Genomic DNA, 16,739 nt, shown 5'->3' with positions numbered 1-16,739 from the left:
GGTGACGAGCGGTTTTCTGGGCGATCTCACCGCCAGTGACCCCTGCTGGCCTGGGTGATGTACATTTACTGTTTTATGTGGTTGTAAACTGACAATTATGGTTATTTAACTATGATTATCTATGTCTAACTATGTTTTTTGTTTTTACAGATGTGTGAATTTTATCAGCTAGACCTGAAACTGCAAAATTGCCTATGTTATAATATCTGTCTGTTTCTAATAAAGGAATGATGCCCTCTTTTGTTAGGTATAAAGAGCTTAGGGGAAACCATTTTTACTTCACATTATACTACACTGCAGAGAGCTGCTGGGTCAATGTTCATCATGAATCAAAGGGCTTAAACACCTCCCCACCAACAAGGCATACTAATACTAACAAGGAAATACTAATGCAATTTTATTTGTTTGATTTATGTTATTCACCCTTATTGTTTTCTGCATTTTTCTGTTTTTTGACTTTGTGCATTAAGCGCACCTAAAAGAAAGCTCTCTGTGCTTAAACTCCTCTCTTGCAGCAGGCATTTCATTGGATTATCAGGGTGTCAACAGGCCTGAATATAAAATATATTAACCCCCAAACTCCTTCAGTACATCCTGTACTACAGGCCTTGACCAGTTGTCTTCCTACTTTTTGTAGGAAAACAATACATTTGACTTTGTTAATAAATGCAACTTAATACATTCCAACTGCACATTAGATTGTAAAGAGTATTTGGTTTGGATAAAAATGTCACTGTGTTTCAGTTGTGAAAATGTTAATTTTCTTGAATGACCCTAATTTAGTTAAGGAAAGCTCTGCTGTGCACATATAATTTAACCCTGTTAGGCTGTTGGAGCACTGTATTTGAACGCTATCATGATTAACATCAGGCTATCAGGCTAACATGACTTAGGCATTATTTTGAATACTACCTTATAATTGCATTACCAGCATGGTTTGCAACATCATAACTAGGATACTTCAAGTCTAACCAATATCCAGTTATAAATCGTATTGATTTTATTTCCGTATGGAGACATGGCTTAATAAGAGAAATATATATATAGTAACATGTATATTTAATATTGTACATGGTCCCTTACAAATATATGAAATATAATAGATAATTATATGTGTTATCCACATTTTAAACCTTAAACAACCATTCATTTCAGAGAGTTAATTCTTGAGCTTGGAAACAGTAGTTTGACAAAAAACCTTAACTCAAAGTTTGTTTGCTCGCTTTTTCCTGAGCTTTCAACAACGTCTCACGGTCTTCCTCAGCAGATGGACTTTGGTCAGGCTATTCAAATCTGGCACCAAAGACCATTGTTGAACAGAGACAATGATATAAGACCACCTATGATAACAACTGAACTATCTCAATGGCAACTGAGGAAGCTCATGAGCTCCAGAAAAGGCTAGTAAGTGTACCTTGAGTCAAGATTTTCATGTCAAAAAACATGAATCTGTCACACATAAAAAAAAGCAGAGGGAGTAACTCAGTCAATTCAATATTCCATTTAATAGTCATAACTATGTCTCTTATCCATCTATTGTAAACATGGTGTATTTTACCACAGTAGTTATCTTATGGTACATAATCATACGTGCAATGCAAAACTTCAAACATAAGTTAAAAAAGGACAAAGACACTGCTGGATTTGTTGATTACATCACACCAAGGGGATCTCAGTTCTTTGGTCCAGTGGCCCACCCTTTGTGGTGTGCTGCTGTAATGTGGTGGTCCCTGTAGGAAGTGCCATGGATCGCCCCCCCCCCCCCTTTACCCTTTACTGTGGCCTCTCCTGCCCCTGTCACAGTAGTTGGTCCCGTATTTAGCAATTTCTTTATTTTTTAATTACTTCTCTCCCACTGACTTGGCTTCGTCTTGTTTTTGACCTTCTATCGCCCCCTCATCGCTATGCAGCTTACCATCTTTTCCTGATGCAGGTTCAGCCGTTCCCACCTCTGTTTTCACTGTGTCTTTAACAGGTTTCACACTTTCTTCCTGCACTTCTGTCTTCATCACTTCACTGTTGACCAGAGCTGGTTTCTCGTTTTCACTCTCTCTCTCCTTCCCACCATCAACGACTTTCTTGTTCTCATCCATCTCAGTTTTCTTGCTCTTTTGAACCATCTCAAGCTCCTCATCTGTTGTAGAGAGGAAAATCAAAAAATCACACACCATTCAACATACATCTACATACATATGCATGCATGCAAGCATTCATTACATACTCACAGAGCTTAAAACTTACCTGCGCCCTCCTCTGCAGGCTCCACACTGGATCTTTCTTCAGGAGATGTCTGTAAATCGTTATCTTGGCCTAGACTATCATTACAGGGTGCTGGACTGGTCAAATGGTGAGAAGTATCAACAGTGGGGAGGCCAGAGACAGTTGGTGTGAGGGTGGTGCTGATGTTGTTAGTGTAAGGTGGGTCTGAGTCAGTCGGGAGTGGGGAGCTAATTGCAGCTGCGGTTGCTGAACTGGTGGTGGAAGTGGTATCTGCATGGTTTAAACTGGTGGTGGTGGTAGTGGTGTCTGTAGGGTTTGTTTCACTGGAAGAAGTGGAGGGAGCAGAGATATCAGCAGGGCTCGGGGTGGTTGGGTGAATAATGGTGGAAGGAGAAATAGAGTTTATGCAGTCGGTGGATGTTGGGCTTGTAGTGGTGGTGGTGGAAGAGGTGGAGCTGGTGGGAGGAAGGGCAGAAGAGGACGAAGTGGTAAAGGGGGCGTCAGGTGAAGGTGGAGTTGTAATGGTATCACTTGAGTTAGGAGGTGGAGATGTTTTAGTGACTGATGAAACTAAAGTTACAGAGCAAGCGGAGGTGACTGAAATGGAATCATCTCTAGCTTCAGAAACTGAACTGGCGGTAGCAGACAAGCCTGATGGCATATCTGATATGCTGGTGGAGGAAGAAGAAGCTATGGTGGCGACAGAAATAGCTGCATCAGCAGCAGGAGCAGCATCAACTGAGAGAATACCATTTGACTCTGAGAAAGTCGGTTTAGCTGACAGATTTATTGATGCTGTGGCAACCAGGCTTTCGTTGCTAGGAGTGGAAACAGTTTCCGAGGTGGTAATGGAAGTTATTGTTGTTGAGTTGGAAGTGACAGAGAGGCTTGGAGTAATGGACTCAGAGGAAGTGGAAGTAGCTGAGACAGTGGCGGGGGGCTCTGTGGGTGTAGTGCTGCTTGTAAGGTTTGTTGGAAAGGTAGCGGTGGGTAGTTCAGTGGTAGTAGCATTAGCTTCAAGGATAGAGGGTTTGCTGTCGAGCTCTGTAACATTTGTGGGTGTTGTAGCTGCTGTAGTAGGGTTGACAGAGTCAGTGCATATATCTGTGTCAGAGGGCGGTACAGTACTTGAAGGGGAAATTGTGAAATTGGTTGAGTCAGGGACTGAGTTTGAGATTGTCGGTACAGTAGGAGTTGTGGTAGCAGTGAGGGCAGGAGCAGCAGAGGTAGACGGAGCTGCAGGTGGACTCAGTTTAGTGGGCGTGTTTGTCTCCCCTTCCTGTATTTGGGCTAGCTCGTTCTCAGGTGTGTTGCGGCCAGATGTTGTGGAGGGTGGACCTGGTTTGATAACTGGCTTTGGAAGCAAAGCGGGTTTCCCAGCTGACTCGTGTGCTGACACACTTGGGCGAATTTGATGCCTTGTATCTAAAGAAAAAATGAATGTGCAGTTGATTTAGCTTGTAGTATACATATATGAGAGGATGAACCAGTGTTTGTGTTTGTGTTTTACCTGACGACGCAGACATCGTTCGAGGTTTTGTGAAAGTAGGTGGTGGCTCAGGTTTGCTGTCAATGATAGTACCTGAGGCACAAAGATCATTTACATCTTATTTTACGAGAGGAATTAATTCACTATTATGTCCCTGTAATGCATGGAGGACAGCCTTATCAGCCCAAATCTTAAATCTTTTTTAATGAAGAACTAATCCATGTCAAAAAGTCTCTCCTTTTGATACAAATCCCTCAACTTCAAAGGTTAATTTTGCTTCACTAAACTGGAGCAGAGAAGAGTTTTAATCATATTAAACATCAAATGGATAAAAGGACATACCTTCAGATTCTGCTTTTTTCATCTCCCCCTCCTGATTCTACAAGAATAAAAGAGGTATTTAAACACTTTTGAAGACTCCTACAGTATCCATATCTATACTCAGACACACACACATTCACACACCTGTGTCTCTCCAGGCTGGGCTTTGGAAACTCCAATACGTTGAAGCATGAGATGGAGTTTCTGCTCAAAGCTATGTTGGCCTTCGAATTGTTTCTGAAATCAGCAACAGCAGAGTAATGAGTGCTTTTCAAAACTTATCTTCTGATCTAAATGTATGTATGACTTAAACTCTACTAACACTCACCTTTGCAGTGTTTCTGGCATTAGTAGTCCCTGCTGTTGCTGCTGATCCAGACAGCAAAATGAGAGACTGGGACTTCCCCTCTCTGAGAGCGCGGCGGGGTGGCACCGCTTCACCCCTCAGCGGCGGAGCACCAGAAACAGGTGTCTCCTGAACAGCTGACTCTCCAGTCACAGCGCTGGGATGCTCTTTCGCTTTCTCCTTTTCATTCTCCTTGTCGTGCTCCTTGACTCGGTCCTTATCTTTTTCTTTCTCGGCTCTGGCAACCTCCCTGAGCGGGCGGATGAGATCAGCGATGGAGGCCTTTTTGGGACGCCCCTCATGGCTTGTTTCTGATTTCAGACCCCGTCTCTTTTTGAGTGTAAAAAAATCACCAAGCTTCCTCCTGAGTGTTTTTGTCGGAGGCGGACAAGGGACAGAGCTGGCAGGAGCCACTTCGTGCACTGTGATGGATTCCTCATCTTGCTTTTTCCTATATAAAGGATCATATACAGTATATCAAATCACTACTGTGTGCATTCACTTCTATAGTATACGTTTATGAAAGCTGTATAGTAAGTATCTACATTAGTTCAATATCAAGTAACTATAAATAAGCTAGTGTGGCAGCTGGTGATACTCACAGTATATCAGTAGGAAGTACTCTCTTAGTAAAGAACTCTTCGACTCCTTCATCCACCCTCCCCATGAGCTCAAGGACTTCATTGTCACTCTCAATTATTGTCTCCTATTCACCACACACATACACAGAACACAGAACACTTTTTACACCAAAGATTAAACAAACTTATGTTGAAGAGCATCTTGCATCATATGTAACTTTACATTATGTAACACTCACCTCTGGAAAAAAAAAAACCCACACACTCTGGCACTAGTGTTTCTTTAGGTGTATTTTGGTTTGAATCTCTCATCCAGTCATGCTACAAACCAGCCTCCTGGGAGTCAGTTGCTCAGTAACGTACAATGGGGGGGCGTCACTTTTACGTGCGGAATGAAAGCAGGATAACTCATTTTACCAATGTAGGTAATGTGATATCGAAAAATTGCAGCTATACAGTGATGCATCATCTTGATCATATTAACATCTGTGCCCACAAGTAGCAGTAAAAGCCAGGAGGTTGACTGCAGGACACAAATTTAGCAGAAGTCACCGTTACATGATATCCTATCAGGGGAATTGCTTGAATTTCGTCTCCCTGGGCCACTGGCTCCAAGGGAGTGACTATGTGTCTAGAGCCTAATAGCTCTGTGACAACATGATCAGCTCAGTGGAAAATGGAGATGATCACACACACTCTACATTTTGATTCAATCCTATGAAAAAATAAAAACACCTTAAGTTTTTTTCAGTGAGAGCATGAGAAAACATTCAGACATAAACCAAGTCTGGCTTCTTCAAACAGCCGGTGCCTTATTCAAGCAGGGACCAGGCATCTTTTACAGCACTCCCCCTCCGTCCTTCCCTTCCCCCTGCCTCTCCCCTCTGTACCCTATTGCATCTCTCCTCTCTCCCTCCCTTCCATTTTCTCTCCTCACACACACCACCTTTCCCTCACACTCCATTTGTACAAAACTGGTTCTCCTTCACAGTACCTGCGGTCTGCTGGGACGATAGTTCAGTTTTTGTCGGTGAGGTCTTGGTCTGCTCTGGGTGTAGTGCCTGAGCGCTGGTCCGCCCAACGGCAGCTCCATTGGGGAGACACGGCACGCTGTTGCCGTGGAGCTCTGTTGCCGTGGCTCTGTTGCTGAGGCACCGTTGCTAAGAGCAGGAGCACCAGCAGTATGTAATGCTTCCACTGAGGTGGGAGGGGCCAGGCTGGCTAGACTGACAGATTTGACAACAGAACCTCGCCTTTCTCTGCCCCCTCCCCTCCGAGAGGGAAAACCATGAGAAAAAGATGGTGATAAAATAAGAAGAGGCAGAGAGAGAGAGGAATAAAGTGAACACACTCACATTTGTTTCATCCATACATCCTAGCCTGTGATGAGCACATATTTATCACTATACTGCAATGGAAATAGCTGAAATGAACAAAATGTTCTATTGGTTACGTAACAAATTAATAATTTATTTTATATGCGGAAAAGATGCTCTGAAAATCTGTAAGTGACAGACTGACCTGACAGATTATTTTATCACTAAAAAGTGTGCAAATACAAACACTAGTATTCTTGTAAATGTCAAAGCGAGATGTCTTATCAATACTAGAAGAAACTGTCATAAATAGTCCTGAGAGGATTGTTAAAGTGCTTGATAATGAGCTGCAAGACTTGCTCAGAAAACATAAAATAACACACAGACATCCCCTGAGGGCATGTGTAGCAAGTTTCATGGGAATTGTGTTGCCTGGTGTGAATATTTGATATTTGCACCAAGCAACTCACTTCCTGGTTTGAAACACAAATGCTTTATATCATTCATACATTGGTTTATGACTGTAATAGTTTGATTAATTGGCCAAACCTGCACAATTTCTGTATGGGATTATATTGTTGCAAGTATTTACATATTTCAGGGAAAAGCGGTTAGGACTGTTTACTCTCTGAGCAGTCAACTCTCAACCTAACAAAACAACAGAGAAATAACTTGTTTTCCACTTATGAACCCATGTCAGGTTTTCCATGTTGAGTAAAATGACATTAGCTGTTTTAGCGCTAAGATGCAGATGTAATGAACCTACATTAGATTGTAACCTTTAAAAAATGTTATTTTAAAAAGACCAAGAGTGTCAGGTTGGATCACACTGGTGCCGCAGTTTGTGAAACTTGGATGAGTCTTTCATGTTAATTAGATCTTATTCTTGTAAATATGTTCATGTATCCCTATAAATTTCCTTTGAGATTACAATTTCAGCTAATGAGACAAGAAACACACTATTCGGATATCTTCAGGGGAAACGGGGGAGATGTGCCAAGCCAGACTTGAACCGAGGACGTTGTGATTCATGGTCAGTGCCTTTAAACTAAACCACCATCTAAGGCCAGGAAGTAGCAAAGAAAAGCTTTAAACACTGCACAGAGAGTGTGAGGACCAGGGGAGGGGTAAATAGAGGCCCAACAGGTAATTTTTCCTTCCCAGCAGTTTAATTTGGCCATGGTAATATCAGGATTTTGGACAGTATCAGCTTTCTTTTTTAAAATGCGGATTGACAACCCAATATCACTAATATGATTGATCATTTTAATGTAAGAATATCACCTTCAATCTACACTGTGACACAATATCAAAATCCTTGAGGATGATGTACTATCACGACTTTCTGTGTGTTGCGAGGCCCGCCCTACACCTACAACAATCATACTGCCCTCTTGTGACTGATTTCATGAATTGCTTTAATTCACAAAATGACTGGTAACCTCGACATAACAGTGGCTTGAAGTTGTCGTAAGGTCTATACGTCATGTGATCTGCACTTTTCGTCAGAAAACTAATCAATAATGTTTCAGTTCAATTGATCGTCGTGCTTCCGGACGCCACGCCCACGGCTGAATTCAAATCTGGCGCCCATTATCACAGCCAGAACTCGGCCACTCCCCTTTCCTCCCTTGGGCTATGTGTTTGCGCAGCCGCGTTAGCTCTTAAGGGCCGCCATTTTGTGTTAGGCCCACTCTTCCAAAGCGGGAGAAAATTATTAGTCCGGCGCTCAGCACGTACAGACGGTCACAGCGGTATTGAAGGGAGCAACCACAGACACCGAGTTTCCAAAAGAATAAGACGGGAAAAAGAAGCAGTCGAGAGTAAGTGAAGCTGTTACTTTGCCTCCAAACACGGAAACGTTTTTGTAGGAGCCGTCGTCGGCCTCTAGGTGTCACGGTAGGGCTTACCGGCCAGGCGGCTGGCGGGGGGTGTTTGTCTCCCTCTATCGTTATCCAAAATGCACTAAATCCGTCTATAAACTGTAACTCCGTGTCCCAGTTGAGCGTCTTGGTGCTTTTCGGCTGATATTTTGGGGTATTTGCACAGGGATGGTCGTATTTATGAGTATTTCTGTTTTAAGTTTGTTTAGGCCTGACGTCCATTTTATCGTGCCCTTTGTTTCCTGTTTTCAGACGTACTCGCGCCTCCCGAGTTAACTAACCAACTTAAGCGAGTTGATGTTTAAGTAGTTGGTATCGTTTTAACAATTTATCGCTTTTAGACTCTGGGCTGACAGTAAGAAGTCAAGAGTTCTTTCAAATACGCAAACGAGTAACTGAATCATTGATTGATCGACTGATTTCTATAAATGGCAAACGGAGACGCACATCAATGTCTAATCAATACAGGAAGGCGTAGACTGCCACTTTTCAAAAGTTTACCTCACTGTTGGACAATACTAAAGTGGGGTTATGTACGGTAAACTCACACGATTTGTGTCTTCACAACACATTGTTTGCCACACTAAACTCCAGATGCTACTTCATCTCATAACTCCCTGGCTTTGTCAGATGTGCAGTGTGATAATTTTCTTCGTGTTGTATTACGGGACATGGATTAATGCTCGCCGTGAAGGCGATCTCTATATGTCACCTTTTTAGTAACCCAGTGCATTATATCACATCTAAAATACAATTAAGTTTTACCAAGTTCTCTATCATTGCAACTAACAATCACCTGTTTGAACTCCATATGTGAACAGATACATTTAAGACTAGTAGTAGTGATTAGTCTATATGGTTAAATGGGGAAACACGAGTTGTAAATAATTAATATTAGTTGATTAACTCAACAAATGCAAAACTAAGCACTGGGCCCTTTTCAGGATCAGGTAATCAAAATAACAAATATTACTGATGCTGTTACAACCAAGGAAAGGAAATGCAGTTTCATTTGTTGAGCCTACAGCATTTGAAAGACTCAACTACACAGTGTTACTCACAGTTGCCAGTCACAATTTATAATTTGTTTTTAATGGAAAATAGTTCCCAATGAAAATGCAGTTACCCAAATGTTGTTACAGTTTGAAACATTTTCGGTTTTGAAATTATGTTTTAAATCTAGTTGTTTGTTTGGAAGTGATGGTTTTAAACCTAGTTGATTTTGCAAATATGTCCTGCCAAGGACATTTTAGACAGTGACTAAAATTTATATATTTAAGTAAATATGAAAAAAGTAAGAATGTATATTCAAATACCCAAATTAAATTTCACTGGCCACACAGAATTTTAATTGAATAAATACTTTACAAACGACACATTTTCAGCCATGTATTTTTGTTGTGTGAATAATCGCAGCCATACGCCTTTCTCACTTGATAAATATCTTCTCTATTAAGGGTGTTAGTTGGCCCATCACCATGGAGGGCGAGGTTGTTTCCATGGAGACCACTCAGGCTGGCTCCCTGGCTCCTGATGGAAAGGTCCTGCCAGAGGGTGGAGATGCCTTGATACAAGGTGGGGTCATAGCTTCGCAGGGGGAGGTGACTGGTAACATGGAGATGATGGTGATGGGAGCTCTTGATCCGACTCTGCTGCAAATGAAGACTGAGGTGTTGGAGGGCGGCGGCACAGTGACTGTTACTGGTGGAGATGAGGGTCAGATCATCACGCTCCAGGTTTGTATTTCACACATGTTTACGTTAATGTTTGATTACCTTAATTTGCATTGTTGTGAAATGTTTTTTTGTCATTTGATGAAAAGGTTCTTTCTTCTTTTGTAGGTGGTGAATATGGAGGAGCAAGCTGGAGCTGCATTAGGTCTTGGTCAGCTTCAGCTGGTGCAGGTACCCGTCACAACAGCAACTGTAGAGGGGCTCCAGGCCACCTATGTTGACGCATCAACAGCTAACAAGGACGCAGAGCCGGTTATCTGTCACACTCTTCCCTTGCCCGAGGGCTTCCAGGTGAGAAACGACTCTGGACTGCCTCAATGTACTCAACTTGGCATACTCCGGGAACTCCTTTTTGTTGAAAAGAATCTGGTCACAATAAGATTAATTTGTAATGTTTTCTTTTTAGGTGGTAAAAGTGGGTGCCAATGGTGAAGTAGAGACTGTAGAGCAGGAGGAGCTCCAGGCAGCCCACGAGGAGCTTCAAGGGACGAGGGGGGAGGGGGAGGAGCACGAGGGGGAAGATGACGAGGAAGCAGAGGCAGCCGATGTAGAACCTCCTGTGTCTCAGCAAGAAGACCCAGAATGGTCCAAGGACCCAGACTACCAGCCCATCTCCACTATCCGAACTAAAGGAAAGAAAGTAAAGAAGAGCCGCCTGCGCTACGGGGAGGGCAATCGTGACATGGATGTTTCTGTGTACGACTTTGAAGAGGAGCAGCAGGAGGGGTTGCTGTCAGAAGTGAATGCTGAGAAGGTTGTGGGCAACATGAAGCCACCAAAACCTACCAAGATCAAGAAAAAAGGTTAGGCTTCAACGCGGTTTCTTTAGACTCCTACATGTAAAGTGACTTCCAATCCTGGTGCAGTACTTTAAATTAACCGAATATCTCCCCCCTTTTTGTGTCCAGGTGTAAAGAAGACTTTCCAGTGCGAGCTGTGTAGCTACACCTGTCCAAGGCGCTCCAACCTGGACCGGCACATGAAGAGCCACACAGACGAGAGACCACATAAATGTCACTTGTGTGGACGGGCCTTCCGAACAGTCACACTGCTGAGAAACCACCTCAATACTCACACAGGTAATGCAAAAAACAATATTGATACTTTGGTGACTGAAAAGGGTTTATAATTCTGATAAACTGGCAAGTTAAGAATTTAAACATTTCCTCTCTCAGAGCTGGCTAGCTGGAGAATTTACTTGAATTTTGTAATTCCTCCCTGTACACTAGCACCACACTGTCAAGGGTTTGCTTACTCTTCATCCATGCTTCGATTGCTCTTGCTTCATGTTACTTTTAGACAAAACGGGCGTAGAATATTTTCAGTAATTAACTATGGCGATGTTCCTTCATTCTCACTTCCTTCCATTTCTTCAGGCACTCGGCCACATAAGTGCACAGATTGTGACATGGCATTTGTGACCAGCGGTGAGTTGGTGCGTCATCGTCGCTACAAACACACACATGAGAAGCCCTTCAAGTGCTCAATGTGCGACTACTGCAGTGTGGAGGCAAGTAATCGTATAAATACTTATCTAATCTGTAATTCTCCTCCCTGTACCTACATAAAACTCTTGTATTAATATCTCTGTTTCTGTCTAGGTGAGCAAGTTGAAAAGGCACATTCGCTCTCATACAGGGGAGCGACCCTTCCAGTGCAGTCTGTGCAGCTATGCTAGCAGAGACACTTACAAGCTGAAGAGACACATGAGGACACATTCAGGTAACATACTCCCTGCACTATCTACTGGCTGGAAGATGCCCCCCCCCATTTTGAAGGAGTACCTCACTTACTGAATTCTCTCCTTTTTGTTGCAGGGGAGAAGCCGTACGAGTGCTACATCTGTCATGCCCGTTTCACACAGAGCGGCACCATGAAGATGCATATTCTGCAGAAACACACGGAGAACGTGGCCAAGTTCCACTGCCCACACTGTGATACTGTCATCGCACGCAAGAGTGACCTCGGTTGGTTATGGTTTCCATTTTGACTTAAAACTACATGTCATTAAAGTGATCAGTTTAAGTAGAATAAGCACTGGGAAGGCTGTTTTTTATGTGGGTCTTTATAGCCCGAGACCACGAAGTCTGTCCAGGTAAACCATGGTTGTAAATTCCTAATAGAAATTGTCTAAAACTTAAAAGTCCCAGTGACTGGAGGATTTGTGTGCCATGTGTAAATAAAGTCATTGTAGAGAGAAGAATTGGAAGAACTGGGTGTACTGAATTGCATACAAAATGCCAGAGTAACATTTGTCAAACCAATTTTCATGTCTTTGCTGATTCTTTTCCAGGTGTTCACTTGCGGAAACAGCACTCATTTCTTGAGAAAGGAAAGAAATGTCGTTACTGTGATGCTGTGTTTCATGAGCGATACGCTCTCATCCAACACCAGAAGACTCACAAGAATGAGAAACGCTTCAAGTGTGAGCAGTGTGACTACTGCTGCAGACAGGTGTGTGTCAAGTGGAATATGAAGCACTTGTGCGGTGTCTAATTTGTTTTCATGCTAAATGACTATTTGCCTCTGACCTATTGCCTTCTAGGAACGCCACATGGTAATGCACAAGCGTACACACACTGGGGAGAAGCCATTTGCCTGCAGCCAGTGTGAGAAAACCTTTCGGCAGAAGCAGCTGTTGGACATGCACTTCAAGCGCTACCATGATCCCAACTTTGTCCCCACTGCCTTCATCTGCACCAAGTGTAACAAGACATTCACCCGCAGGGTAGGACTGAGCTCTGACTTTTAGCACATGCATGCACCAATGTTTGTTTTTTTACAGTATGTCACTGAGATGTGGTGTGTGTGTGTGTGCTCCACAGAACACCATGCTGCGTCACACTGACAGCTGCACAGGCGAAGTTGCTGAAGAAAATGGAACTCCCACGCCCAAAAAGGCTCGCCGGGGCAGGAAGAGGAAGATGCTGGCCAGGAGGGATGATGATGATACAGGTATCGTATGTGTTTGCAAATCTCAAGTATTTTGTGTAGTATCTTCTCAATGTGACATTAGAAGATGCAATGAAATGTGTTCAAATGCGTCAAAGGAGCCCATTTATCATTTTACCTAGCTGTAAAATGTTGTCATGGTAAGTTGAAGTTAACAGTTTAGTGTCTGAGAAATGTTCAGCAGGATAGTCTAGTGAATCATCGCAGTCCTGATGACAAAACATCAGCAAACAGTTTGGTTACTAAAGATTGTACAACAATTTGGAGAATAAGAAGTACAGGATCAGTCACATTTATCGCTATGAGTTGGCACATAATTGGTTATTATATTGAGTAAGCAAATGTGTTAAAATGTAATATCTGCTTGATGTCCTCGCTCATTCATATTTAGAGGAAGAACTGGAGGAGGCAGAGGAAGAAGAGGAGCTGTTAAGTGAGATTGAAGTGGTACAGGCCCCACCAGTCGTCCCTATCCCAGCCCCTGTGGAGCCACCAGTCAAGAGGAAGCGTGGACGCCCCCCGAAGTGCAAGCCAGACAGTAAGTGTCAGACTACGGTACTTTTGGCAGTGTTTCTGAGCCACATGGACTGATTGCAACTACAAAGCTAAAATCACCAGTGCTTTCTTCTTAAATTTGTTGAACAGTGTGAAAAGCATATTTATATATCCTAGTATCAGAATCTGACCTGACACTCTCTTAACAGCGGCTGCTATCATCCGCGTGGAGGACGAGGCCACTGGCGAGGTGGATGACATAATTGTGAAGAAGGAGGTTGGAGCCGAACAAGATGACCAGGAGGACGGCATTGAGGATGCTGCAGAGGAGGTGGTGGTCGGTGGAGGGAAGTCGACCATTCAGATGGAGGAGTTGCCCCAGGAAGCGGGGACAGCACAGGGGGTGCAGCCGTCTGAGGCCCCACCCAACGGAGACCTGACGCCTGAGATGATCCTCAGCATGATGGACCGGTGATGGGTGTGAGGGTCGAACCTGTGAACACGCACACATCACATCTTCATTTTAATTACAAACATTTGCATCCTGCACAGAAACAAACATCACTGTTGTAATTTAAGATTTGCTTTGTAATCATGTATCGATAAAGATTTGGATGAGTGAAAAGATTTTTAATTGTGATTTGCCTACCAAAAAAATGCATTTCATTACATTGGAATTGGGGTGGCTGTAACTGACAACAGTATCTTTATGTGGTAGAAAACAGCTGTGTTACATTATCTACATAACAATCTCTTCTGACTATATTAATGCAAAATAGTCCAGTAAATATGTTTTAACATGGTAGAACAACTCTTCTCTATAATATATGATTTTACAAAAGATATGGGAACTTTTTCATTTCTTTTCTTTTCTTTTAAAGCCCTTTTGTTTTTATGCTTTACTTGTTGGTAAGTTATGCACCTGTGTGCCATTGGGTTAAAGTTGTAAGTAGATAGTGGATTCATAATGTGGACCTTTTTTTTTGCTTCGAAGTTTTTTGCCATAATTCCAATCAATGTTCAATATACTCACTGAAGAGCGCCATGTACCTCTCAGTTTGGACAGAAAACTGCTCATCAGTAAAATTGAGTTGAAAACTGGCTTTTTGGGTTTGACTTTGCAGCAGAAGAAGGCCAGTCACTGAAACGTCATCAAAAATGTCATAAAATTGCAGAAACAATGAGCAACTTTCAGGAAGACTATACTGCCATTAGTCACAGCCACTTCAAAAGACTTTTTTTGAATATTTTTATTTTTTGGTTTATTTTTCTGTGGTTTGTAAATCCTTTTTTTAAGCCTATTCTAGATTTTGAAAGCTTAATAGACTGCTTATCTTATGCTCATTTCTTGCTACTGTAACACCCCTAGATGATGCCTTTTGTACATTGTCACTGATAAGTGCAAGGAAAGAACGTTGTTTTGCTCCTTTTGTGTAGCCATTCCACTTTGGGTTGATGTTTTCTTTTTGTACCATTGGCAAGGCAATGCTGTAGCAGCTTGAATGATATTTTAATAACTGTGGCAGATGAGAACTGATGTATGACTGTACAACCAATAAAAAAAGTAGACATTGAGATTGACATTTTAGGTTTCTGCAGCTGTAATAATCTCAATCATGATATTGGAAATCAGTCTGGTTTGGTAGATTAGTTAATATGTGTTAGTGGTACAGTTACAGCTTAAAGAGGGCTTTGAATCATTGTCTATTGAAAATAGCTGAGAAACAAGTGCTAACAGAAATGTCCGTGTATTTTGCTTGCAAATATATTTTATTAAATGGACTTGATATTAAGATCTTCACTCATTTGTATGAAAAAGAACATATGAACTCACAAGACACTAGAGGCCTTGTGCGCCGTTGCTCTGAATGTCTCGACTACTTCAAATAAGTCATATTTTAATTTTTAGCCATTTTGTTACCATTCAGTTTTATCTCTGACTAAAATGTTCACCTGGTCGTGAGTCAGGGTGCATCTCTTCCACATGACCATGGACTGTGGGGGCTTTTATCCACTGTAAATTGAGCCCTCACCTCATTTACAAAAGATTGTATTTCTCAGCTTAGTTTTGACACATTTTCCACAAATAAAACCGGTTTCTTTCAGTTAACAGGATCATTACTCAGTTTAAGCTTTCTTATGGAAAATGCTCGGCTGTAGCATTGATGCATATTGGTTGATACTCAGTTCACTATAACTTACTTATTCACTATAATTATCTCCATATTGACTGATACCAACAGACAATGGCATGATGCAAAAAATACTGACCAGTTTCTTCGCATGTGACAAGTCACATGAATTCGCATCATGTGAGAAGAGCATGTTGAGGCCAATTAAAAATGCCTTCACTGTCAACGGCACGCCATTATACTTTCACATATTCCTGAGGTTTTCTGTTGCTTGTTTCAATAAACTGCTTCCGTGGCAAGAGAAATCATACTGGAATTAAGGACGTCGTTATTTTATCTTCAAAATCCCAGCTCCCTTTTGCATTACCTGTCAGGCAGCAGACACCACAGCTTCTCACTTGCATGCTGCCACCGTCATTGGTTTCGGATGATACCATCGACACGATATCGGTCCCACTGAGAGACAGGGTCGCAGAGTGTCCGCATCATGTGGTCTCACTTCTCTGCTAGTTTAACTACAGTTTCTGAAACACGTAACAGCTAACTGGATTTACAAACATTAGATGTGGATTACACAATATTTAATGTTTCTTATTAATAGTTAATAGTATCTTCTTTAACGCAACATCTTCCCCAGCACGCGGTAATATTTATGTGAAGTAACTTGGTTAGCTTGCTCCATATTTTTTGTGTATCCTGACGACGCAGAAATGTTGAGTCTTGGTGGTTTCTGAGGTTTGGGAACCTCCTAGTCATATAATAACTACTTGTAGAAGTCGCTGTAACCTTAGCTAAAGCTAGTTGATGTCATAGCTAGTTATAACTGTTAACACTAAAATTTAAAATGTGTTTACCCGTCGGTAATTTGGGGCATTTAACTTTAACTCCAGTTACCCTCGCTTGAATTATTTTTTGTACAAATACTATAAAACGTGCAGTTTAGTTTCAACCGGCGCTGGGCAGTTATTTAACGAAACCAGCTAGTTAACGTTAATCTGGGGGATTAACAGTGGCACTCTTGGTTTTGCCAGCTGCAACATCCTCTTTTGTAGGAAATCTGGAGGAAAAAGCGCCACATGCTGTCCTTTATCGCCGCCCCCTCCCCGGTTTAGTCAAATTTGGACAAACGACCCCAACGCTGCTGCACCTGATAGATTTAACTGCTAAAATGGAACCCACACGTTTTACTGGGCCACCCATGGGTGTCTGCTGTAGTTGTGGGAGATGTTGGTACTTTTTTCTCCTTTGGAAATATCATGTCTGTTTTTTTC

General features: G+C 42.2%; 1 protein-coding gene across 1 annotated transcript; it reads left to right on the top strand.

Annotated features, from left to right (window-relative positions):
• Window positions 1-7,967: 7,967 nt before the first annotated feature.
• Window positions 7,968-15,129, top strand: LOC139283845 (transcriptional repressor CTCF-like). The gene is made up of 13 exons (XM_070903891.1): window positions 7,968-8,096; window positions 9,614-9,892; window positions 9,998-10,180; window positions 10,296-10,692; window positions 10,798-10,968; window positions 11,266-11,399; window positions 11,491-11,611; window positions 11,707-11,856; window positions 12,183-12,343; window positions 12,435-12,617; window positions 12,715-12,844; window positions 13,233-13,379; window positions 13,546-15,129. Exons 2-13 carry the CDS (start codon window positions 9,635-9,637, stop codon window positions 13,809-13,811), a joined length of 2,301 nt encoding a protein of 766 aa, XP_070759992.1. The 5' UTR covers window positions 7,968-8,096; window positions 9,614-9,634; the 3' UTR covers window positions 13,812-15,129.
• Window positions 15,130-16,739: the final 1,610 nt, after the last annotated feature.

This window comes from Enoplosus armatus, chromosome 1 (genome assembly GCF_043641665.1).
Source record: "Enoplosus armatus isolate fEnoArm2 chromosome 1, fEnoArm2.hap1, whole genome shotgun sequence".
NCBI classification, from domain to species: domain Eukaryota; kingdom Metazoa; phylum Chordata; class Actinopteri; order Centrarchiformes; family Enoplosidae; genus Enoplosus; species Enoplosus armatus.
This window is presented reverse-complemented; position numbering and strand designations above follow the sequence as displayed.